General features: G+C 41.0%; 1 protein-coding gene across 10 annotated transcripts in view; it reads left to right on the top strand.

Moving 5' to 3' along the window:
- adgrv1 (adhesion G protein-coupled receptor V1) overlaps positions 1-25,257 on the top strand; it is a 560,536-nt gene that overhangs the window by 29,861 nt on the left and 505,418 nt on the right. For all 10 annotated transcript variants that reach the window (XM_048527106.2, XM_048527099.2, XM_048527104.2 and 7 more), the window contains exons 5-11: positions 2,950-3,054; positions 5,937-6,050; positions 9,115-9,680; positions 10,913-11,183; positions 12,144-12,473; positions 22,188-22,364; positions 23,044-23,267. In XM_048527106.2, coding sequence (XP_048383063.2) covers positions 2,950-3,054; positions 5,937-6,050; positions 9,115-9,680; positions 10,913-11,183; positions 12,144-12,473; positions 22,188-22,364; positions 23,044-23,267 — 1,787 coding nt within the window. The remainder of the gene's footprint in view (positions 1-2,949; positions 3,055-5,936; positions 6,051-9,114; positions 9,681-10,912; positions 11,184-12,143; positions 12,474-22,187; positions 22,365-23,043; positions 23,268-25,257) is intronic.

Below are 25,257 nucleotides of genomic sequence, written 5' to 3'. Positions count from 1 at the left end.
ATCTCTAGTGGTTAAGCCACTGTTGGAATATTGCATGAAGTTCAATTTTCTCTGCTTTAGGATGGATGTTGTTAAACTTGGAAGTGTTCAGAAAAGATTTGCAAGGATGTTGCCAGGGTTGGAGGGTTTGAACTATAGAGAGAGGTTGAATAGACTAGGGCTATTTTCCCTGGAGCATTAAAAGCTGAGGGCTGACCTTGTAGACCCTAATAAAATCATAAAGGACATGGATAAGGGTGGGGGAGTCCAAAAATGGAGGGCATATGTTTGAGGTCAGAGGAAAAGGTTTAAAAGGATCTGTGAAGAAAAATCAGAATTTAACTGTTTGGATCCGATGACCATTCCTTAGAAGCTTTGAGGAAGCATCGCTGAACCTGAAATGCTGACTCTGATTTTTCTTCACAGATCCTGCCAGACCTGCTGAACTTTTCCAGCAGCTTCTGTTTTTGTTCTTGGTTTACTGCATCCTCAGTTCTTTTGGTTTTTAAACATTTAAAGGGATATAAGGGGCAACGTTTTCAGGCAAAGATTGGTGCATGTATAGAATGAGCTGCCAGAGTAAGTGGTGGAAGCTGGCATGATTGCAACATTTAAAAGGCATCTGGATGGATATATGAATAAGAAGGGTTTAGAGTGATGAGGGCCAAATGCTGGTAAGTGGGACTAGATTAATTTAGGATATCTGGTCAACATGGATGAGTTGGACCAAAGGATCTGTTTCATACTATATATCTTTATGACTATGACTCTAATATCACTCTGTAAACCATTTGTATCCCTATCACTACCTGCCTTTCCACCTGTTTTCGTGTCATCTGCAAATTTGGCTGCAGTACTTTCACTTCATTCCTCCAAGTCATAATTATATGTTAAAAACAGTTAAGGTCCCAGCACTGATCCCTGTAGAACCCCACTAGTTAGAGGTCACCAACCTGTAAAAGAACCCCTTATCATCACTTGCTGTTTCCTGTTGATGAGCCAGTTTTCTTGATGGTTATGCCTTGGATTTGGAAGGGGCTCGAAGGATCCTTGGTGAATTTCTGCAGTGCAGTTTGTAGATGGTGCACATGGCTGTAACTGAGTGTTGGAGGTGGAAGGAGTGGATGTTTATGGAAGTAGCGCCAATCAAGCAGGCTGGTTTGTCCTGGATAGTGTCAAGCTTCTTGAATGTTGCTGAAGGTGACTTATTCGCAGGCAAGTGGAGACTGTTTAAATGCCCAGTCCTGACTTGTGCTTTTGCGATGGTAGACAGGCTTTGGGGAATCAAGAGGTAAGTTACTGCCTGAAAGACTTCCAGCCTTTACTATATTCTTGTAACCACAGTACGTAAAAGACAAGTCCTTTTAAGTTTCTGGTCAATGATACAATCAGTTGTGGATTTAGTTCTGTTGATTGCACTGAATGTCAAAGGCCGATGGTTCAGTTTTCTTTTATTGGAGAGGATCATTGCCTGGCACATATCAGCTCAAACCTGGATAATGTCCATAATTTGCTGTATTGGCAGATGGACTACTGTGGCATCTGAGGAGTTGTGAATAATGCTAAACATTGTGCAGTTTTCAGCAAACGCCCACGTTTCAGACTTTATGGTGGAGGGACAGCTATTGATGAAGCATCTAAAGATTGTTGGACCTAGGACGCTACCCTGTGTACCATATGGAATTGCATTAGCCATAACCATCTTCCTTTATGCTGTATAAAAGCCAAAAGAACTGGCTACTAATCAGGAACAAAACTAGAAGTTGCTGGAAAACCTCAGCTGGTCTGGCAGCATCTGTGAAGAAAAATAAGATTTAACATTTCAGGCCCAGTGACCCTTCCTCAGGAACTTTAACTCCTTCCTACCAATTTTTCTGCACAAAGATAGAAACTTAATTTGTTGTCCAATATGCTTATTGTTTTGAAATTATGTCGAGTAAAATGATATGGAACAGGGAAATCAGTAGGAAGGAGGTCAGGTTGCGCTAGGCTGGAGTTCAGTTGTGGTTAAAATTTTATCATGTAAACTAATTACTGAACTCAGTGTTGCTTCTATAATTTGAAAAGAAAGAAAAAATCTGATGATGATTTTATTGCTGGCATCGTAGGAAGACTGCAATGAAAAGCTGTGGGTGGTGGCGTGGGTTGGGAGTTTTTTTCAATAGACCATTAAACCTTAAAAGATAGCAAGGGGGATAAGAGTAGACCATTCGGCACCTTCAGCCTGCTCTGCCATGCAGGAGGATCATGACTGATCTGACACTGCTCATGTCCACTTTCCTGACCTTTCTGTAATCCTTGATTCCCCAGCTGATCAAGAATTTATCTAAATCAGTCTTAAATATACAGAAGGACCCAACCCGCGCCCCCCTCCCCACCAACTGCCTGTGACAAAGAGTACCAATGACACATAACTCTGACAGAAGATCCTCCTCACCTCAGTCATAAACTGTTGCCTCTTTATTCTGAGACTGTGCCCTCATTAATCCATAAATTATCAGTGTTGATTGCCTGGGCAAATAAATGTGCAGAAAATGGATATATCACACTGAGAATATGTTTGAGGAATGCAGATGGAACCTTCTAGCTCTAATTATTGTTAAATCTAATCATTCTGTTGATCTTTTTGGAAAGAAGTTAAAACGTATTTCACTTCCAATGTACTGCTATATTTTGACTTGTTGAGAACTTTATTTATAGTAAGTGTCTACAGGCATCACAAATTTATGTCATGAGCCCATCCATGTTAAACATTGGCTCTTCAGAGAAATGGTATTGCCAAATTTAAAGCTTGAGAGCTTCTTCGCCAACTTGTCTCCCATGGAATTTAATACTGTTCTGAGAACACTTCACAAATTAGATTTATTTGCCTGAGAGTTTGGTATTGTCAGGGTTATGGCTCTGTTCATGCTGGGGGCTATATTGCAGGAATAACATTTTCTCTGTCCCTAATTGTTCTCTCTGTCTCAGTCCTCCATAATCATAGCGAATGAGGCAAAGGGTAGAAATCAAATTGTGCCACTCAGTCTAATCAGAAACAAAGGAACGTACGGGACTGTTACTGTGTACTTTGAGGTAAGTGATATCACTTTATTTTTCTATCTCACCTTGCTTTAATGATAGAATCTAGTTCGGATCACTGCCACTGGCCAATTAATGTAGCACAGGTCTTTTGTTAACAGCCTGCCATCTGGCTTAAGTGACCATTAATATCATGATTTCAGTTTCTCGACCTGGTGGATATGTTTTATAATGGTATTAATGCCAATGAAGTTCTCGTTCGAAATACTTTTCCACAAGTTTTCTTCCCCAAGTATTTTTGAATATTCTTCTGACAGAACAACACACGATTCCTTTTCCATTGTGTCAATATTTGTGATTTTGTTTTTTCTCAAAATTATAGCAGCATAAAACCTCCAGATAGAAAAAAACTTATTTTAATATTGTGCCTTTAACATTTCCAAATGTCTAAATGTATAATATGCAAATGTAACTTGGTTAAAATTTATTTCGCTGGAGCTCAGATGAGTGAAGGGGGATCTCATAGAGCCTTATAAAATTCTAACAGGTCCAACGGGTGGGTGTGTCATGAGTCTGGGTGTTTCATGGGTCACAGACTAAGGTTTTGGGGCATACTATTTAGGATGGAGATGAGACATTTCTTCACCCAGAGAGTGGCGAGCCTGTGGAATTTATTACCACAGGAAGTAGTTGATGCCAAAACATGGAATATATTCAAGAGGCAACTACATATAGCACTTCAGGTGAATGGGATCAAAGGTTATGGGGAGAAAGCAGGATTAGGCTGTTGAGTTGGACAATCATGAAGAATGGCGGAGCAGGCTCGAAGGGCTGATTGGCTCTTTCCTGTTCCTAATTTCTTTGTTACTATGTTTATACCAATGAGGTCATGGCTAATCTGATACTCTTCTACTCCACTTTCTTGCCTTTTCCCCATTTTGTTATTCCATTACTGAATAAAAATCTACATTGGACTCGGCCTCTACAGCCCTCTGTTGGGAAAGAATTCTGCAGATTCACTGACCTCTGCGAAAATAAATTCCTCATCTTTCTTTTAAAGCGAGGCAAAGGTCTACTGGCATTATCACTGGACTGTTAACACAGAGACCCAAGTAATGTTCTGGCGACCTTGGTTAGAATGCCACCATGGTAGATGGTGTAATTTGAATTCAATAAAGATCAGGAATTAAGAGTCTCATGATGACCATGGATCTATTGTTGATTGTCAGAAAAGCCCATCCAGTCACACCCTCATTCTGTGAATGAATTTTAAAAAAGTTGAGATTCTGAGATTATGGCCTAAAGCCTCATAAGCAATTGTTTTCAAAACATATGTTGAAATGTAAGTAGATATGGCGACTAATATGGAAGAACACAAGTGTTGGCTGAGGAAAGAATATTGACCAGGACACTTGGAGAACTACCTGGCATTTTTTGTAAAATAGTTTTCTGGATAGATAATTGGGTCTTAGTTATCTAAAGCATTGAACAGATAGCAGACCTAAAAGTGCAGAATATTTCCAGCACTGCACTGAAAAGTATCAGTCCAGACTTGCTTTGGTGGGAAGGACTCCATAAGCCCCCGTTTTCACCCTGGAGAGTGTGATAGCTTTGGACTTGCTGCTGTCAGAAGCAGACCGAAGGCGAATATTGACAGCTGACTAGCAAGGCAGACTGTTCAAAAGATAAGACCCAGCTTTCTGGGATGTTGACCCATTGTTTACTTATATTTTTATTTCCCTCGACTTCAACCCCAACCAGCTCATGCCCACCTATCCCAAAAGCTCCTCATACCATCTCTGCCAACACATGGTACTTCTATGGCCATTCACCCAATATACGTTATGTATTGTACCAGTGAACCAAATAGTAACAATAACCATGTGGAACTACTTACAAAACACTTGTAATGTTCCTCTATGATATAATTGCACAGATCTGGAATGTAGTTTGCAGGCTTACTGGCCGCAAGCTTATTCCAGGCCAGTGGAAATTGGGAGTACTGGAAATATGGCGGAAATCCCTAAAACAGGTTCAATTCCTCTAAAGTCGGGGGCATGAAAATCTGAGCTTTAGTGTCAGTGTTCTGTTAAATTGAGAACACAGAATAAAGGGACACCATTTCAGACTAGTTAATAAACTTCAAGAAATATATTGGGGAACTTTTCAAATTAAGTGTACAATAAAGGAATTGGCTTCTCTGAGCAGAGACAAAGCAGTCTGAAATCATATAAGATTTAATCAATTGTAAGATTTCAGGGTCATATTAGACAAATTAATTAAAATGATCTGAATGACTTTCCTTACACATGGTTAATTTGAGACCTTTTGAACAGAGCTCATTATCTTGCACCATTCATTTGTTTCGGGTTTTCTTTTTAAGTTAGAAACTTATTTTTTTTTTAGCAGTTTAACTAATCTATGGGCTCCAAGCTTGCCCTGAATGATTTTGGTTAAAAAAAAATGTTTATTTGTACTCTTTAGTGAAAAAATAGTTGACCTCCACTCAGTCCCAATTATTTTCAAAACATATGTTGAAATGTAAAAAGATCTAAAAGCTCCTCTCTTGAGGGCAAGGCTGAGGATGAGAACTCAGATGTTTGAGCAGCTGAGGGGACCTCATTATGATTTACTAATTATAAGCCTTAACGTACTTATCAATTTATGTAGGGTTTTTCTTTCATGTCAAGCAACTGTTGTTGGTATCAATTAGATTTGAAGAAAAATTTATGTCTTGCACTAAATGGTAAATATATGATTATAATTCCTCATTTTACATGCAGAATGTGCTGATGAGCCACTTACAGTATGGTTCTGCTCCTGTGTGAAATTTTTAAGTGTCTATGCCATCCTGTTCTCTGTTGTCAATTGTGATATAATCTACATGATATATGTCACCACTTGTATAAAAACTAATAATACTCTTTGACAATCAGATTACGGCTGGTTCAAGTTCTGCAGATGAAGACATCAGTCCTACAAGAGGCAATATCATTCTTCCTCCTGGGAGAGCAACGCTAGCTTATAACCTTTACATTATTGATGACCAAGTAAGAAACATGGTTCTAAAGAATGCAAACTGTAGACATTCCGTACTGAATGAAACAATTTTCAGCCATAGAGTTGGATGAATAAGGTCCCCAAGAGTACAATAAACACATTCTTTTATGTTGTGACAGGGGATGGGGGTGTGAGGTAGAGAGGTATGGGTGTTTAGAGGCGCTTGGGTAGGTGGAAATGTGTGAGGTGCGTGTGTGGGAAGCTGATGGCTTGACAAGGGGGGTGAGGCAGGGAGATTGAGTGGGAAGTGGTTGGAAGGGTGTGGTGATGGTGTGGTTGGAGGTATGAGGTGAGGGAGTGGAGGTGTGGGGGAGGCTTGAAAGTGGTGGGTGGGGTGGGGGTGATGGGGGAGCTGAGGTAGGGTGAGGGTGGTAGAGATGTTGGAGTGGGAGAGAATTATAGTCAAGCTGCTCCTATCATTTTTCTTTCATCTCAATTTCTTTAAAAAATGAAATCACATTTTAAAATCACATTTAAGTCTGTCTGAAAACAAAGCTTGGCCACTTTCATTTCAATACAAAAGGTTTATTGGCAGAGGATTAATGCTGGTTCTAATTTTTGGAGTGTAAAGATTGAAGAGTTATTTTCTTGAAGTTAAATAGATCAGAGCAAGACAGAGTGAGTGAGAAAGGGGAGAGGTATGAAATGAGTGGTGGGGAGGGAGGACAGAGAGAACAAGAGAATGAGATAAATGTGTGGGAGAGAGAAAAGGGAGGTGAAGAGAGGGAAAGCAGGCTGAAAGTGAAATCATTCTGAAAGCCTCCTTTGACCTGAATTCCACTGAGGCCATCTCCATCACCCACCAGAGGTGATCCAAGGTCAGTGTCATTTCAACCTAACTCACTACCCAGTCACTACCTGCTTCTCTGGGAATTATGAATTGGGACTGATTCTTTTTCTCACATAGCTCTGCTTCTAACCTCAAAAGGCAAAAAATTTGTTTTATTACTAAGCCTGGTTGGTTGACACTTCTTAATGTCTGTCTCTATTGGTTTGTTGTTTATTATTATCAATTTATTGCTTTTGAAGTTTTTTGCTGATGTTTATGTTTATGGTTGTGGCAAATTTATTTGATTGAAATTTGCTCTCTGCCTCCTGTCCCCCAACCACTACCAACACAAAATGTTTGGCCACCTTAGACTAAGCCATTGAACACATTCCATTCTGTAATGACGGGGTAATTAGAATGCTAAATGGTAATTAAGGTGGCATGTAAGGGCTTGTAAGGGCATCTCAAAAGCCTGCATCAGGAGGATTAAAATCTTCTTCTGATTTAAGCTTGATGGGCACGTAATTCCTAGGCTAACATTGTAGCCCTTGCCAGAGTCATTCCAAGATGTGCTGGTGTGGGAGTGTTTTGCTTTTTCGCAATGTCTGGTATTTGTAGAAAATTTGAACAAGATGTGGCACCTGAGCGCATCTCAAATGTTGATCCTCTGCTGGAGTCAGTAAATGTGGAGCTGGAAAAGCAAAGCAGGCCAAACAGTATCTGAGGAGCAGGGAATTCATTGTTTCAGGCTGAAACCCTTCGTCAGGACTGGGGAGGGGGAGGGGAACCCAGAAATAAATAGAAGGAGGGGGATGGGGCTGTACGGAGGGTAGGTAGGATGCAGATAGGTGGATGCACGTAGGGGGTTATTGTGTTGGTCAGTGGGAAGGATGGAGTGGATAGGTGAAGCGGAAGATGGACAGGTTTGGGGTGGAGAGATTTTGAAGCTGGCTTTTGGGCTGTTAGCTCCCAAGGCAAAATATCAGGTGTTTTTCCTCCAGTTATGTTTGGTCTGTCTCTGACAGTGGAGAAGGCCAAGGATAGACATATCAACAGGAGAGTGGGAGGTGAGTTAAAGTGGATAGCTCCAGCAACTGGAAGGTCAGGTTGGTTAGTGCATGCAGAGCACAGGTGCTCGGTGAACTGGTCGCAAAGTCTGCATTTGGTCTCCCCGGTATAGAGGAGACCACATTGAGAGCAATGGTTACAGTAGATGAGGTTAGTTGAAGTGCAGATAGTCAGTTTTGGAAGGAATGTTTGGGGTTTGGACAGAGGTGAGAGGGGAAGTGTAGGGTCAGGTACAGCAGCCCCTGCAGTTGCAGGGAAAGGCACCGGGTGTGATGGACGTGTTGGTGGGGAGAGTGGAGCAGACGAGGAAGTTGCAGAGTGGCTGGTACCTGTGGAAAGTGGACAGGGGTGTGGAGGGAGAATCTTTTTGTTGGTGGGGTCTGATTGTAGGTGGTGGAAATGTTGGAGAATAATGCATTGTATTTGGAGGTTAGTGGAGTGGTATATGAGGACAAAGGGGACTCTATCCTTATTGTTGTTGCAGGGAGAGGGTTTGAGGGCAAAATGGTGGGAAATGGGGAAGATGCTGTTGAGAACATCCTTAACAACAGAGGATGGGAAACTATGGTCCCTGATGTAGGAGAATATCTGGGAAATCCCAGAGTAGAACACTGCATCCCAGGACCAGATGCGGCAGAGGCAGAGGAATTGGGAGTATGGAATAGCATTTTTGCAGGAGGGTGTGTAAGAGGAGGTGTAGTCAGGGTAATTGTGTGAGTCATTAGGTTTGAAATGGATGACAGTGGTGAGTCAGTTACCAGAGATGGATACAGAGAGGCCCAGGAAGGGGAGGGAGGTGCCAGAAATGGTCCACGTGAATTTGAGGGTGGGATGGAAGGTGTTAGCGAAACTGTTTGAGCTCCTCGCAGGCTCATGAGGCAGCAACGATACTGTCATCAATGTAACGGAGAAAGAAGTGGGGTATGATGCCGCTGTCATTGTTGAAGAGAGACTGTTCCACGAATCCTACAGTTTTCTCAGGCATAGCTCGGGCCCATGGTCACCTGTTTGGTTTGTAGGAAGTGGGAGGAATTAAAGGAAACATTGTTAAGGGTGAGGACCAGGTCCACCGAGGGAATGAGAGTGTCGATGGAGGGGGACTGGGTGGGCCAATGGAAGAGGATCTAGTGGATACTGTTGCTGCCCTTTTCAACCACTAATATTTCTGCATTTAAATCAAATCTTCAATGTTTAAGACATTTCTTCTGCTCTTCCAGATTCCTGAAAATGACGAGGTTTTCACTGTGCAACTGACAGGTGTTGAAGGTGGAGCTGAAATCAATGATACACAAAACAGCTTTCAACTTAAAATCAGCAAAAATGATAGTCCAGTGCGATTAGCACAAGCGATGTACACTGTATCAGAAACAGTTGATGTGATTACTGTACCAGTCATCCGTGGGAGGGATCAAGAAGGAAAAATAATTGGATCTGATGATGCTCTGGTTTCTATTAATTACCAGACAGTAACTGGCAACAGTTCAGCCAGTGCATTGCTACAGTCTGATTTTATTGATCTCCAGTCAAACAGAACTATTATTTTCCCACCTTATGTTTATAAGGTTTTTCTGAAATTTCAGATTATCAATGATACTATCCCTGAAATTGCAGAGTCGTTTCAGGTTGTGTTACTTGAAGATACTATAAAGGGTGATGCTGTACTGCTTACTCCCAAGACAGTTCAGATTATTATTGAGCCAAATGACACACCTCATGGAGTTCTGTCCATCAGCAGCAGTCTTTCAACACAAAAAGTTGTTATCAGTGAAGACATGACTACCAGGTAAAGTATAACATGTTTCTGCTTAACTGTTTGTATCATGTTGCTTACTGATGATTTTTGGCTTGTAGAAACAGTTTTTCATGTTTTTCATGTTTAGTGATATCAGTCTAATCGGCGTAACTATGATCAGTGACTTATATTTTTCTCTTAGGGTTGCACTTTTATAAATTACAAATAAAAAGCTATCAAGATTGATGTGATTTAATATAATTTAGTAAACTGATGTCAATACTTGATGGCATTGTTGTACATTTACTTAATTGGATCCTACTAAAAGACTGAACAATTTATCAATTTTTCTGGAAATTTCTTCAACTGGTATGTTGTTCTCATAAGTAAGCTACTTAGAAGTTAGAGTTATCTTAGTTCAGCTTCTACGAAGTACAATGAGAGAATGATTCGATAGAAATGTAAAGAAAACAGAGGGGTGTATAAAAGGTCAGTCCAGAAAAGGACCTTGGTGTGTCTTTGGAAGTTGTGGAAGGAGATTTTAAAGTGAAGATTTTTTAGGGATGGAACGATAGAAGGTAGGGCCTAGGTGACCGAAGGATAAACTACCAATAGTGGAACTGAGGAATGGAAATGTGCTGGAGCTGAATGACCAAGGATAGCTTGTTGTTGGCAATGTAGTGCAAGATGATATCACTGCATTAGAACTATTTAAAATATCTACGTTAAGCACAGCAAAAGATGTATTGGTGGTGACGGAAGAGGCAGCTCATTTTGTAAGAATGACTAACTGGGACAGTGGACGATGAGGAGTCTAGTGGACAGGTAAGAATGGTTAGAGCCAGGAATGAAGACAGAATTGAAGTTGAGATGAGGAACACAGAGGCTGGTAAGTGAGGCAATTGTAATGGTAGACATCGGGGGTAGATATTAAAAACAATACCAACCAGTGTGGAAGGTTGTCAAAGACAGGAAGGATGGAGAGTAGTTCAGAATTAATATGGAGATACTGAGTTGTGTGCAGGCATAGAAAAATTTGAAGTCTGTTTACAGATTGAAGTTAATTTATCATCAATCTTTCTTTGTCATTTAATGAGACAAGTAAATTATTTTGACAATGTAATTAAATCTGTATGTGGCTAATGTGTTATTAGTTCTAAATTGACTAAATTACATTTAAGTAACTGCTTAAGAAACTTTACAGAGAGACAGATACAAATCCAATTATTGTCACAATGTCCATCTATCCATGTAGCAATTATATTTGGGTATTCTAATTGCAGATTTGACGGAATTACCATTGTAAGAAATGGTGGAACTCATGGCAACGTTTCGGTGAACTGGCTTATTTCAAGAAACAGTAGTGATTTTTCTCCTGTCACTGCAGACCTAATGCCAATTTCAGGAACCATAAGCCTTCTGGAAGGGCAGATGCTGGCCACAGTGACCCTCACCATCATTAATGATAATTTGCCTGAGGAAGCAGAGGCTTATCTTTTTCAATTGTTGAATAATACAGTAAAGGGAGGAGCAGAATTAGATGAACCCACGCAAGTATGTTTCTGAAAACCACACTTCAGTTACTTAGTTTTCTTCAATGCACTCCTAAAAATTTATAATTCTGCTTTTCATAACATTTTGATGACTGGTAGATGCTGTAAGTCAAAAACAAAATGGAAACAAGAATTTGCATTTATAAAGCACCTTTCACAATCTCGGGGTATTCAAGAGCATTTTACTACTCTGGAGTATTTCAGATATTCAGTCACTGCAGTAAAGAGATACCATGAATAAATAACATGTTTTAAAGATATTGGGTGGGGAATATAAATTGGCCAGGACAGTGGTAGAATTTACCTGTTTCTGCTCGAATAATGTTATAGGATCTTTCACAGCCTCTGAGGAGTCAGACGGAGCCTTGGTTTAATGCCTCATCTGAGGAATGGCACGTCTGACACTACAGTACTTCACTGGCACGATGGTCTGAATTATTTTCTTCGTGGATTGTATCTGGTATTAAATTCCGACCTGGAAATGTGAACTAGATGACATGTTGTATTAAATTGCTAAATCTTTTTGTTTGCATTTTCCTGGAAAAATCCATTTGAGAGCATTTTTCCCATGGGCAGAAGGCTCAACAGCAGTTATTCATTTTATCCTAGTAACATCACTGGGCATTTTACCCATCAAGAAAACCTTCCCATAACGAAGATGCATGTCAGTATTGGGATATTTCTTTAAATTCTGCAAAACCATGTTCATTTTTACAGTTGTGTAGATCTGAATCTTTTCTTGAAATAACTTGTGAACATTACAAGTAAAATGCAGTGTTTAAAATGATATATGCATGTAGGTTTTGCATTTGTTAAAAGCTGAGTGAGATAATTGCTGACTGAATTGTTGTACGTTGCAGTTTTGATAGCATTATAACTAATCAGTTGGATCTTTAAATTACTGGGGTAGACCAAGGATAGAAATAAGGCTGTTCACACTTTTTGTCTTTCTTCTGTTTAGATTATTTTCTATATTCAGGATAGTGATGATGTCTATGGTTTAATTAAATTCCATTCTATGGATGAACAGAAGATAGAGAGTAGTCCTGCTGGGCGGTTCCTGTCATTAAGTTTTGCCAGACACAATGGAACGTTAGGGATTGTGAAGTTAAACTTCACAGTACTGTATATCCCTGCTGGTGTTTTGGACCTTTCTACAGCAAAGGATGATATCCTTAATGTTTCTAGCAAAAACAGCATTATCTTCATGCCAGGACAATCACAGATAAGCCTCAAACTACCAATAAGAAATGACGCATTTCTTCAAAATGGAGCACGTTTCTTTGTGCAGGTATGTCAATACAGGTTACGCAATGGTGATGTAATGTTAAATTGTTGATGCAATATTGTACACCAATCTTAGATTTTAGATGATCTCTGTCAGTGACATTGAACTCCCTTTACTGAAACATTATTCACAGTTTAGTTCCCCTTGAGACAGTGTTTATACAGTTATTGCTGACCTCATCATATTTAACTGAAATATTTTTAATATGATCATTTTATGGCATACTTTGGAGGCAATTGTGCATCAGCTGTAACTGAAAATAGGAAGGTTCTAACTGAATGTGTATACCGTTCTTGAACTACCAAAGTTTTTTTTGATGTTTGCAAGCAAGGAGTTCAAACTTTTCTTCTGTCTTTCAGGTAGTGCTTGCGTTGTATTGTTCTGAAGAAATGATGTTAGGCAGATTAGTTTTTCTCGCAGTGGCTTTCACTACGCCTCCCTTCTGATGCCTGTGCAGTTGGGCACAGAGTGTTGTGAGTGTGGGACATTTTCTGTTTGGCTGTGGGGTTTACTGGGTGGTCTCCCTATATGGTGAGTCCTGCTATCCACTGCCAGCTGAAACCAGAGAGGGCAGGAAGATGTGCTTAGGTAGTTATAAAGAGCCTCAGTTAGCAGGGTGCCCATCCCATACCCTTCTGCCTGATCATACAGTGACCCCTTGTTCCGAAACTTTCTCCTAGGGTTATTGGAACCATGGGTAATGGCATTAACTTCTACCTGATATGCATTTAGATCATAATATCTTGGAGCATTAGTAGGCCATTCAGCATCCCCTAGCCTTCTGTTGCCTTTCTGTAAGATCATGCTTTATCTGATTGTGGCCTCAGCATCACTTCTCTGCATGTCCGACCTAACCCTGGACTCCTTGTGAAACGAAAGCTTATCTAATACAGCATCAGGTATGACCAAAGCCTCAGTCTCCTCTTCTGTGGCAAAGAAAGTTCTAAAGTCTAGTGCCCTAATTTCCCTTGTAGGCCATGGTCTGGACCTCTTTCCTCTTTTCTATGTTTGTTGGTCGGGAAGGAACAGTTATTACAGCTCCTCCATGTATTCTTTACATGTTTCCCACTGCCTATCCACTGTCATCACTTTAAGTAATGTTCCTCAATTTATCATTGCCAGCTCCCACTTCATACTATCGCAGTTCATTCGATTTAGATTTAGGACTGTAATCATAGAACAAACTGTAAGTCTTCATCTTAACTGTGAATTTTATCATGATGGTCAGTCTTCCCCAAGGGGTGTCACACATCTAGGTTGCCAGATATTCCTTTCATATAACACAATATCTAATCTAGGATGCCCTGGCTTGTAGTTGGTAGAATCTGCTGGTCTATAGGTAGATACATGTAAGTAAACATACCTTCAAAAAATTCATTGTGATTCCCAGATGTTATTTCTTTTCATTTCCTGGCCATAATAACTGGACTTCAAGATTTTGAAAGCAAGTTAAATACAGAAAATTAAAAAGACCGTAAGCAAAGATGCTACATCATCAGGCCCCTGCTGAAGTGTATTTGCTCCTTCCTGTGCCCCTGAGGTCATGGAAAATTGTGTAGGAGCTACTGAGTTGCGGCTTTTTTTTAATACGCCCACAGCCATCATACTGTATGAGGTATTGCCTGGGAAACTCCTTTGTTTCTCTGCTTTTTTTGAGGAAGACAGAAGGGATCAATTGAAATAAACTGCCGCAGGTTCTCTGTATCCATCTGTTGAGGGCACAGTTTGCTGCAGTAGGTCACTGAAACATTCTTCAAAGATTTTCATGCCTATATTCCATAAAAAAATTGTGAATTGCCCATGCCTGTCCCTCTAAGAAAGTGCAGACAAATATTTTCTGCAACATGCGCACGTCTGATCCATATGGGCAAGCTTCCAGTCAAAGGCTTCAAGTATTTTAATGTCCCTGTTCCTGCATCCCTTGGCACTCAAACTGAAGAGAAATTCCAGGCTTGTGTGTCAATTGTTCTATTATTTGAGGTCACTCAAAAATTCTATTATTAATACCAAGTCTGCAGAGACAATTGGTCATTTATACCAGTAGACCGCAAATGACTGTTTGAATGTGCAATCCCATTACATAAAAACAGAGGTCAGTAGACTCTTGGCTTGAAAAAAACGAATGCTTGCCCAAAGATTGTGAATTTTAATGAGAGCTCTGTCTCTAGTTCATCTGAGGGCTGAAATGTAATGGAATTCAATAGGCAATACAATTTTTAAAAGGATACTTCTGTGAACCTCCTTTAAAAAATATTTTCTAATTTTAAGTTTCTGTAAGTGAAAAAATGGTTTGAAGTGAAGAAAATGTTCAGATTTGAAAACTAACTGCTGATGGTGCAAATTGATTTTGCATGATGAACTAAAATGTTATTCTGTTGTGAATGTACATTTATTGCTTTGAACTCTTGTTGATTTAGTTTGATTTTTACCTGGGTCATCAATGCAAGCAAGAAACTTATTGAGAAATTTTAAGTTCCAACTCACATTCATGTTAGAAGTCCATCTTCAATTGAATTTCGTTTGTTATTTTCCCTGTTGTGAGACTGCTGGACAAACCAGATATTTATGACGATCTGCATTGATAGATCACATCTTTTAAAGAAGACAAAGTATGGAAGAACAAATAAGCAGCATATAATTAAGGACTAAATTGAAACACTAAACAGCGACCTCTGTTTTGTAAAATTACATGAACAAGCTTCAGCTATATTGACTAAGTTGATATACTGAACAGTTGAGATCATGATTCTAAACAACATGCATATACCACTCCGACTTGGATATTCAGAATTAACATGAATTAACAGATAGCCTGTGGTAAAACACTGCACTTCAATTGGTTGATACAGCCAAGGCACATCCTGTGCAGTTGCGAGTGATACTCTGCTTCATGAAATCTCATCAGTACACTTTCTCTACCATTCCAAGTCTGCAGTTTCCAAGGCTGAGGCTTGGAATACCTTCAAAGCCCGTCTGACTCAGATTGTCTGAATGCCGCTCGTGTCTTGGTAATTGAATGTTTTGTTCAGAGAAACCAAGTTCCCCAGGACTCCGGTGTCAGCTTCCAGCAAATAATTATTGGCACAGTTACAGCTTTTCTCAAAAAGCTAGTTTTACTGAGCTGTATGTGAATTTCTTTTATGCCGATCTTTCTCAATTGAATAAAGCAAGCACTCCTACTTCATTCCACACTCAGCTGCACTCAACGACCATTGGTTCCCATCCTTTTTAACATTTTCCTGACACAGATACATGAGTCTCTCACACTTCTGGTGAGCTTTGAGAGTCTGCTAAAAGCAGTATTTTTGCTGCTTGGAACCAATTCTTCTGCTTCAGCATTCTCCCAGCTCCAAACTGCAACTAATAACTCTGACAAACGCACAGATAAACTAAAAACAGAGAACCTTTCTAAGCTTTACACATTTCCATGGTAGTGTAGCCTACTCTGGGCAATTTTTAACCTGACTTTTAGAGTTTAGTATCTCTGGTTTACAGTTTTTTTATTTGATTTTTCAAACTAAGTTGTATAGTCTTTCTGAGTTCACTGAATGCTTTTAACTAATTTGGCTTTATCTCCCAAAACAAATCAACTCTCTAGCTTGCTAATACTGGTAGTTTAGACACCATGGCAGAATTTTCCCAGCCCCTGTAAGACATGTAAGTCATTTAGGAAATCGGAAAAATAAGATTGTTGATGTCGAAGGTAAGAAGTCTTCCACCCAATGTTTGAATGGTGAGAATCATGCTAGTGAGCATTGAGAGGCTGAACTGCAGGCATTTTTATCTCATTATTGCTTGTTCTCATTTTATTTATGTGCATTTTGCTGTTCTCTGACACGACAGTGAGAAACTAGATGGCGACAAGTAAGATTTTGGTTCTTTGAGGGAGTGGACTCCACATTTGTGCAATGTGAAGCCTTTCACATGGCAACAGTTTTAAGCAGATATGCATACTGTGCAGGTGAAAGACATCTGTTGCCACATCATGTTTTATGGGTACCTCATGTAATGTATTACTGTGTTGATGAAACGTTCTGGCCACAAGCGATCTTGATCATGTTATTCAGCATTGCACGTTGATATTGCTAATGACTGTGAAGTACAAGTAATGTCACGCAGGTTGTAAACATTCACATGTTAAGGCCCCGTAGCCCGAATAAGGTGTTGCAGCTGCTTATTTCACTCTGTAGACTGCAAAATACTCACGTTATTATCCCATATGCAATGCTGCCTTTTTTGGGTGTTTTGGGGGTTGGAGATGTGAGAGCGAGGTCCTCGTTGTTGCCGCATGTAGAGTCCATTGTTGTTTGTGTACAAAAGGCTTGAACAGCAAACATATCAATCAGGGACAGAATGTGTAAAGTTTGTGTAGCGATGTCTCCCCATGTGCCAGTGTTTGTATGACATTGTTAAAATCTTACTCATATGTGATGCAGCTGCTGAATTGCCACATTTACTGAGCAGTTGCTTTGTTTCTGATATTGCCCACATAGGCTTATTGAAAATACTGGCCATGTTGCCTTCACATCATATTTCAGTGTGTGGTCATGTTTTGGCATTCTTTCCAGTATCAAGGATTTTTCCTCATCCTTGGATTTTGTGCTCCAGGCAACTGGAAGATGCACCAAGGATGATGAAGATGCATGAGAGGTGCAGTGTTTTGCGAAGAACATCAGACAGAACAGCGCCTACAGCATCCTGCAGTGCACAAGCATCAGCTGAAGCAACACCAACAGGATTCTCTTCTGAAGCCTGTTCCTTAGAACTGTGTTGTGCAAAACCTTCTTTCAGTAACTGTAAATATAATGATGCTGTTGAGGCTAGCTTCTCCTATATAATCTCACCTGCAAATGCAGATTAACAGTTTAATCTTTCAGCGCAGTTCATGGTGTTCAATAAAAGTTGAGGATACAAACTGTCGAAGCAGTCTCAGCATCCAATGCTCAGTTCCATTCTAGTATGAGTGCTCTGGATAGGATAGCTAGCATTCAGACAGGGTTGAAACATCACTTGATTCGAAGAGCAGCTAGCACCTCTCATTCTTGTAAATGACATTTGATGATGAAAATGTATTGACAAATATGGTAATATACTTACCATAAAGTGTCACCTGTGCCCCACAAGTGCCCAGGTAAAGTCTTGGGGTCCACAGCCGAAATGGAGGAAGTTTGCCCTACAAGTGGAGACAGTTGGTCTTGGAGTTTTGTGCAGATGCATTAGTGGTTAGATGGTACAAACATTGAGTGTGTCCTAGCCAGATGTAGGCTCACCACCCTTGGCATGAACTCCCATGTGGCTGAGGAGAGCAGGCAGAGTGAAGATGGAGGAACTGGAAGTCTCTGGAGCGTCCTGATAGAAGAAGTCTGCTGGAAGAAGGGTGTGAGTTGTTGGGTGCTTCCTCCTCGGCTAGATGTCTGCTGGCGTGGCCCTCTCTCCTCGAGAGGAAGGAGCACCTGGAGTGAAGTCAAGGCCCATTTTCCACCCGTCTCTTTTGGTGCTAAGCATCAGTGTCAGATTGATGGTGAACTGGTCTGTTTGTACATCCGGCAGGCGCAGACTGTTCTGGACCTGGGTCTCGCACCAGTTTCAGTCAGACTCTCACATGCCAGAGGTACACCTCACAACATTTTCTTCCTCCAAACTTCGCATCAGTTTCTGAGAACCTCTGACAAACCTGCCTGCTGCATTACGTTACATTAGGATGAGCTTATAAATAGCTGACAACATGGGGGCCTGTTCCTACCTGGTGATGAGCAGGTGTCTGGTTCTGGCAGTCCTCGAAGTGCTAGTAACCTGGGATGTTTCTTCTCTGGTCAGCTGCGGAGACTGTGCTCAACAGAATGTGCTCCCAGGTATTCTGTTTAATATATCCTTCGAGGTGTCAGTGACCGAGCTGGTGGAGGGTGCAGGAGACAACCTTGTTGGTGCTGCCATTGAGGGATCTGTGACATCTTTCTCAGAGGTGGAGGAGGAGACGGTGGCCTGAGGGGTTTGTCTGTTCTTAGTGGTGACTGTGCAGACAGACTGATGTCTGCAAGAAACGAGAGAGAAGGGAAATGGTAGAAATTTGGGTATGTTAAGAATGCAATCATCACGATGGAATGGCAAAACAGTGCAGTATTTGACAATAGACTGTACTTGGTAGCTGGGACATAGCGGTTTTGACATCATTACCTGGTCATTGTCCTCCTCCTCCTCCGAGGCAAAGATTCTCTTGTAGGGAGTGAAGAGACATATGCCTGATGCCCCACCACTTGACCTGGCTCTTTTCACTCTACGCAAGAGATTTTTCTTTCCCTGTACAAAGAGAAAAAGAGAGAAAATGAGAGAGATGAAAGTGGCTGGTATAGTTGATTGTGTCTTTTCAGGCAGGGGCAAAATGGTGAGGTATCCTGAGTGAGAAGGCAATGCAGAGGGTACCCAGGGTAAGTAGGTTGGGGGCACATTTGCTTCCCCTTAGAACATAGAACATAGAACAATACAGCGCAGAACAGGCCCTTTGGCCCTCAATGTTGCGCCGACCTGTGAACTCATTTAAGCCCATACCCCTACACTATCCCATCATCATCCATATGCTTATCTAAGGACTGTTTAAATTCCCCTGATGTGGCTGACTTAACTACATTGGCAGGCAGGGCATTCCACCCCCTTACCACCCTTATCCACAAACAGTGTAGCAAAGACATTTTTCCACCTTTTACCTGCTGGATTTTCTGAGGTACACGAATTCCAGCTGTATGTAAAGATGAGAAAGGTTGATTAATTGATTCAATATTATCACATGTACAGTGATTACAGAGAATAGTATTGCTTTGCATGCTATACAGGCAGCTCACACAATACAAAGTACATCAGGATAGCAGAACAGAGTGCAAAATATAGTGCTACTGCCACAGAGGAGGTGTAGAGAGAGAGAGACCAGAATTAATATTTGTGACATCCATTCAAAAGTCTGGAGAACAGCAGGGAAGAAGCTGTTCTTGAATCTATTCATATTTGTATTCAAAGTTTTATACCTTCTGCCTGCTGGAAGAGGATGGAAGAGAGTATAACTGGGGCTATAACTTTGATTATGTTGGTTGCTTTCCAGAGGTAGTGGGAAGTGTAGATGGAGTCAATGGATGGAAGGCTGGTTTGTGTGATGGTCTGGGCTGTGTTCATGACTCTAGTTTCTTGCGATTGTGTAGAGAGCAGTTGCCATACCATGCTGTGAAGCATCCAATTAGGATGCTTTCAGTGGTGCATTGATAAAATATGGTAAGCGTTCTTGTGGTCATGCCAACTTCCTTAGCCTTATTGTGCTTTCTTGACTGTCATGTTAACATGGATCAGGACAGATTGTTGGTGATCTTCACTCCCAGGAATGTGACACTCAGAACTATCTCCACCTCAGCGCCATTGATGCAGGCAGGGGTGTGCCCTTCTTTCTGCTTCCTGAAGTTAATGACCAGCTCCTTCATTTTGCTGGTGTTAATGGAGAGATTGTTGTCTTTACACCATGCTGTTTGCCGCTCAATCTTTATCCTTTGTTCTGTCTCGTTGTTGTTTAAGATCCAACCTACAGCTACTGTCAGCAGCATGCAGTCATCTACACACTCAGTAATGAAATCTCTGTTTGTGGTGGCATACTTGTTAAGGTTGGCTGCTGAGTTCTTCAGTATGGACGAGTCCATCAACTCTAAGCAGTAGTAGCCCTTATGTTGCCTCAGACCAACACTGCTGTACTTTTTATATTGGGTCCTCTGCTTCAATTTCTGCTTGCAAGCCGGGAGGAAGCGCAAAACTTTATGACCTGATTTTCCAAAATGTGGATGGGGAATGGAGCAGTAGGTATCTTTGATGGTTGTATAGCAATCATCAGGGACATTCAGACCTTTGGTGGGACAGGAGAGATGTTGATGGCATTTTGGTAGCATGTTCATGAGGTTAGCATGGTTGAAGTCACCAATTGTGATGAACAAGGCCTCAGGGTTTTGTCTCAGGACTGTTTGTAGCGTTGTATACTTTGTCAAGTATTGACTGCTGTCAGGATAGTGGAGGTGGTGGCTAGTGGTTGGGATGGCACTTTACTGTTAGATAGTCTTGGTCTGGGGAGCAGTAACTTTCCAGGGTTACCACGTCTGAGAACCAGGAGGTGTTGATTAGGAGGTAGACCCCACTGTCCCTTCCTTGGGATCCATTTGGTGAACTGAGGAACCCTCAGGTTGTAAGGTACAGTCAGGCATAGCAAGACTGAGCCATGTCTCTGTGAAGTAGAACACACAGCAGTCTCTCAATTCCCTTTAGAAAGTGGTTCTAGCTTTATGTTCATCCATTTTGTTCTCAATGGTTCAGATGTTTGCCAGGAATATACAAGGGAGAGGGGACATGAAACCCTGTAGTTTCAGTCTCACCTGAAAACCAGGGCATTGCCTACATTTCCTGGGTACGTGGCTGCTCCTAATCGATCCCAGGTGTCAGTGAGGGAAATCTGCTGATCCAAGAGGTAAATGTATGCTCTTTCTGGGCACTAGAATTCATAGAATCCTTACAGTGTGGAAACAGGCCCTTCGGCCCAACAAGCACACACTGACCCTCAGAAGATCCCATCTAGACCCATCCCCCTGATCTACACATCCTTGAACACTTTGGGCAATTTAGCATGGCCAATCCACCTAGCCTGCACATCTTTGGACTGTGGGAGGAAACCGGAGCACCCAGAGGAAACACACGCAAACACGGGGAGAGCGTGCAAGCTCCGCACAGACAATCGCCCGAGGGTGGAATTGAACCCAGGTTCCTGGCGCTATGAGGCAGTAGTGCTAACCATTGAGCCACTGTGGCTTTTTCTTAAAAGCCTACTGCACCTGGTATTCCCAGGTGGTCTTCCATCCAAGCAGTAACCAGGCCTAAGTCTGCTTAGCTTCTGAGATCAGATGAGATTGGGTGTTTTGTTTTCAGACCAATGCGCCATAGGCCTAGTTTCAGCCTTGAGCATTCCAGGGGGTCCAGTAGCCCATTTGGTCAGGCCTTCTCAATGTTGGTCACCGTAGGTCAGGCCTTGTTCCTGCGCTGGTTGGGCTTGGGTTCTGGGTTTCCATGAGAAAGCCAGGCTTGCAGGAAGCAGGTACCCCATGGTTCCCTGAGCTTGTGATTCCAGCATTGGGAGTCGAGCCGCATTGGTCGTAGAATCCTTAAAGCTGAAAATAGATATGAGACAACATTGATAGTAACTCTGATAGACTTAGAATTGAGTTTAAGTGGAGCAGAATGATTATAAGTTATGCAAGAATAAAATCTGCTGCAAAACTTCACCACAAGCCAAAAAAATCTTTTGCTGCTCAAGGGATTCTATAATCAACCTGTCTGCTTTCCACTCTCACCCTCACTAACAGCACTAGTGGATGGGCTGAGGTGGAGTTTGAGAATGTAAAATTTCTTAGTTTCACATCAACCTTAACCTAGCCATCCTTGGAGTCCAATGAGTGTCACCTCCTGCGTGATTTCTCTTCACGTTTAATATATATAGCTCCATTGGGTGTCATGTCTCTTTGATCTCAATGTACGAACCTTTAGATTGACAAATAAAAGTCATCACAGGATGTAATTGCCTTTGTTATAATTGTAGTGGCTGTAAGGTCTTGAAAAAAAATCCAACCACTTCATTGTCTTTAAGCTTCCTGTGCTTGATATTTGGAGAGCCAAATGAGACTGATAAGCTTCTGTTAATACTTCCAGCTTGAAGCAGTGGAGTTAGTAAACAAGGTTCCTCTTGTTACGTCAGTGAGTCCCAGGCTGGGTGAGCCTCTAAACATCTCACGAACAGTTACACCTGACCTGGCAAATGGAGAGGTTGGATTTACCAGCAATGAAACTCTTCTTGTTCATGAACCGGAGAATTCTTCTGATAGTCAGGTATATATGAGCTTTAAGTTGTGGCTTCTGTCAGAAAATCTACGACTGTATATAAGTATGCATGTATAAGCTACCATTCCATTAAACCTGTTTCATATGTTTATGATCAGAGATAATGGGAACTGCAGATGCTGGAGAATCCAAGATAATAAAATGTGAGGCTGGATGAACACAGCAGGCCAAGCAGCATCTCAGGAGCACAAAAGCTGACGTTTCGGGCCTAGACCCTTCATCCTCTGATGAAGGGTCTAGGCCCGAAACGTCAGCTTTTGTGCTCCTGAGATGCTGCTTGGCCTGCTGTGTTCATCCAGCCTCACATTTTATTATCATATGTTTATGATGTTTAATGCATCCAAATCCGTATACAGCCTGTTTACTCAGAGCCATATGATCTTCTGGGAGGAGCAAAAAAGGAGCAATATGAGGAAGAAAATCTGTAAATATTTCTCAGCTCCTTGCATGATTTGAAAATAAATCCAGAAAATGAGGTATTAAATAGATAAACAAGATTTCTTTCTTTCTACACTGCTTTCAAGAATCTGTGCCTGCTTTCTGTTGAATACTATGACTGATACAGAGGTATTTAGTTTGGATAATTTTGATTGATAAAATACGATGTCTAAAGTATAGTCAGATTCTACAAAAAGTTTCATGTAGTTGTTATGATCTTTTGTTTCAGATATACATTGCCTTGCAACGAGATGGAACTGATGGCTCTGCGGAAGTTTACTGGCATTTGAAACCTACAGGAGTTAATCATCACAGTATCACCAGTGATGACCTGAGCCCGATGAATGGGTCTGTTATATTCTTATCAGGCCAGAGCAATGCCACAATCAACATTACAATAAGAGCAGATGACTTGCCTGAAATAAATGAGACTTTGATTATATCATTAGACCGGTATGTCTTTTTTTCCCATTAGCATTGTTTGCTTATAATTTTCAAAAACGGTTACTTTTCTCATTGAGTTATCAAATATGACAAATAGATCGTACTAGTGATGGTTAAGCTTTGGCTTAGTGGTTCCCCATTTCAGCAGATTGTGGATTTGAGATCAAAGCACATAATCAAATGTTATATTCCATGCTCTGCTGAGTGAAGTATGTTATCAGCTCCTGGGATGTGTCGGTGGCAAGGCCAGCACTACTTGCCCATCCCTATTTGCCCTTGAGAACATATTTTCCCTCCTTTTATTTATTTTTGTTGGTGAGCCACTACTTTGAACCATTGTAATTCATGTGGATGTACTCCGAAATGTTGTCTTTCTGATGAAGCATTAAATGGAGAACCCATTGTTGCCACCTTTGGGTGTCAAAGGTCTTTAGACAATATTAGACCGAAGTAAGGATGTCAACCCAAGATCCTGACCAGTATTACAGTTTATGAATACAGCCTTTTTATTTATTTTCTTGTTCTTTATGGGGCATAATGTGTAAGTGGCCTGTCCTGTTTTCCTACACTATGCCTGTGTGTCGCTATTTGATAACTCAGTGCAGTTCAGGTCCCTACACTTCCTGTATTCAGGGTGTTATCCACTTTTGTAATTCTGACTTCAGAAAAAGACCTAGCACTAATTAGAAAGTCAGTCCTGCAGTGTAGCAATTCGTCTTTAAATCTCTTGGACAACATCTTGAACGCCTGGCCTAGCTTTATGTGATGCTTCATTGACCGGGCCTTCCTCATCAGTAGTCTTTCAAAAAGATTTTTAAGAAGAAGAGTGGTTACAACTCCTCTTGGCTAGCTAGTTAACCACAGCCACAAAGGAATTTCAGTGTGCTGGCTTCCATTTTAGACTTTCGAATTCCATTTTAAAAACAAGTACATTGATAATTTGGTATCAGTGAGTTGTTCTATACTTTAAGTCCTTGCTAATTGAATAATCTCTGTATCCTGTTTGACACGGTCATAACTTGTATGTTTGCAAGTGGGCCTTTGTTGCATGTCATTCCCCCTGCAGCTAAGTGTGCAAAATAAATCTTCATTCTTATTTAATGTGACAACAATATTGGTAAACACACTCCCCTCTACTTTCCCATTTGCCTGTAGGTTTAATTTTACTGCAGAAAAAGAATCAAGTGGGTGGGAGAAGAGTGAAGTGCCTTTTGCCCCCCTGAGAAGGGTCTTGGGTATTTTGAATGCCATGGGCCTCATGCACATGCCCGAATGGCCATCAGCATCTGGGGCAGCCATGCGGAGTTTTAACTGATTGGAGACAATAAGCCTCAGGTTTCTTTTGGCCTCATCATAGATCATAGATTTTTCATGTGATCCTGTTTGCCCCACAAGGATAATGAAACAACATTCTTGCTTGGGCTGGTTCAGGCCACAGCTCCTTTCTTAGCTATTTTCATGTGGTGGGAAAACCAGCAATTCTTTTCTGTTCTCTTAAAATGACAGCTCAGGCGTGGTGATGCCATTGAGCTCTGATCTGCATATTAAAAAGAAAAACTATTGTATGTCCTGGTGTGAGGCATTTTCTTCCAGCAGGGTATAATATAAAATTCAAATGTGCAGGCCAGGTCTTTCTAATGATGCGAAGCATGTTTGTGATTTCCTGACTCTGCTCTCTGTTTGTTGTCTGGAACCTATACTTACAAAATTCATGTTGTAGGCTACCACATCACCCTTGCTACATGTTATTGTAACGCATTCAATTAAGTGACATTGGTATATAAATTCACAATGAAAATATCAAAATTCTGTTTTACAATAACTTATATTTTAGTGTTTTCCCTCTTAATATTTCAATTTATTTAGGTACAACACTATTAATTGGATTTAGATGTAGTGAGAGGCACCTCACTTCTCTTAAGTTATAAAATTAACTATTCCAGTTTTCCATGAAAGTGTGAAGGATGTGTAATTGTTCAACTTATTACATGATTTTCAC

Source organism: Stegostoma tigrinum, chromosome 3 (assembly GCF_030684315.1).
Source record: "Stegostoma tigrinum isolate sSteTig4 chromosome 3, sSteTig4.hap1, whole genome shotgun sequence".
In the NCBI taxonomy this organism is placed as follows: Eukaryota; Metazoa; Chordata; class Chondrichthyes; order Orectolobiformes; family Stegostomatidae; genus Stegostoma; species Stegostoma tigrinum.
This window is presented reverse-complemented; position numbering and strand designations above follow the sequence as displayed.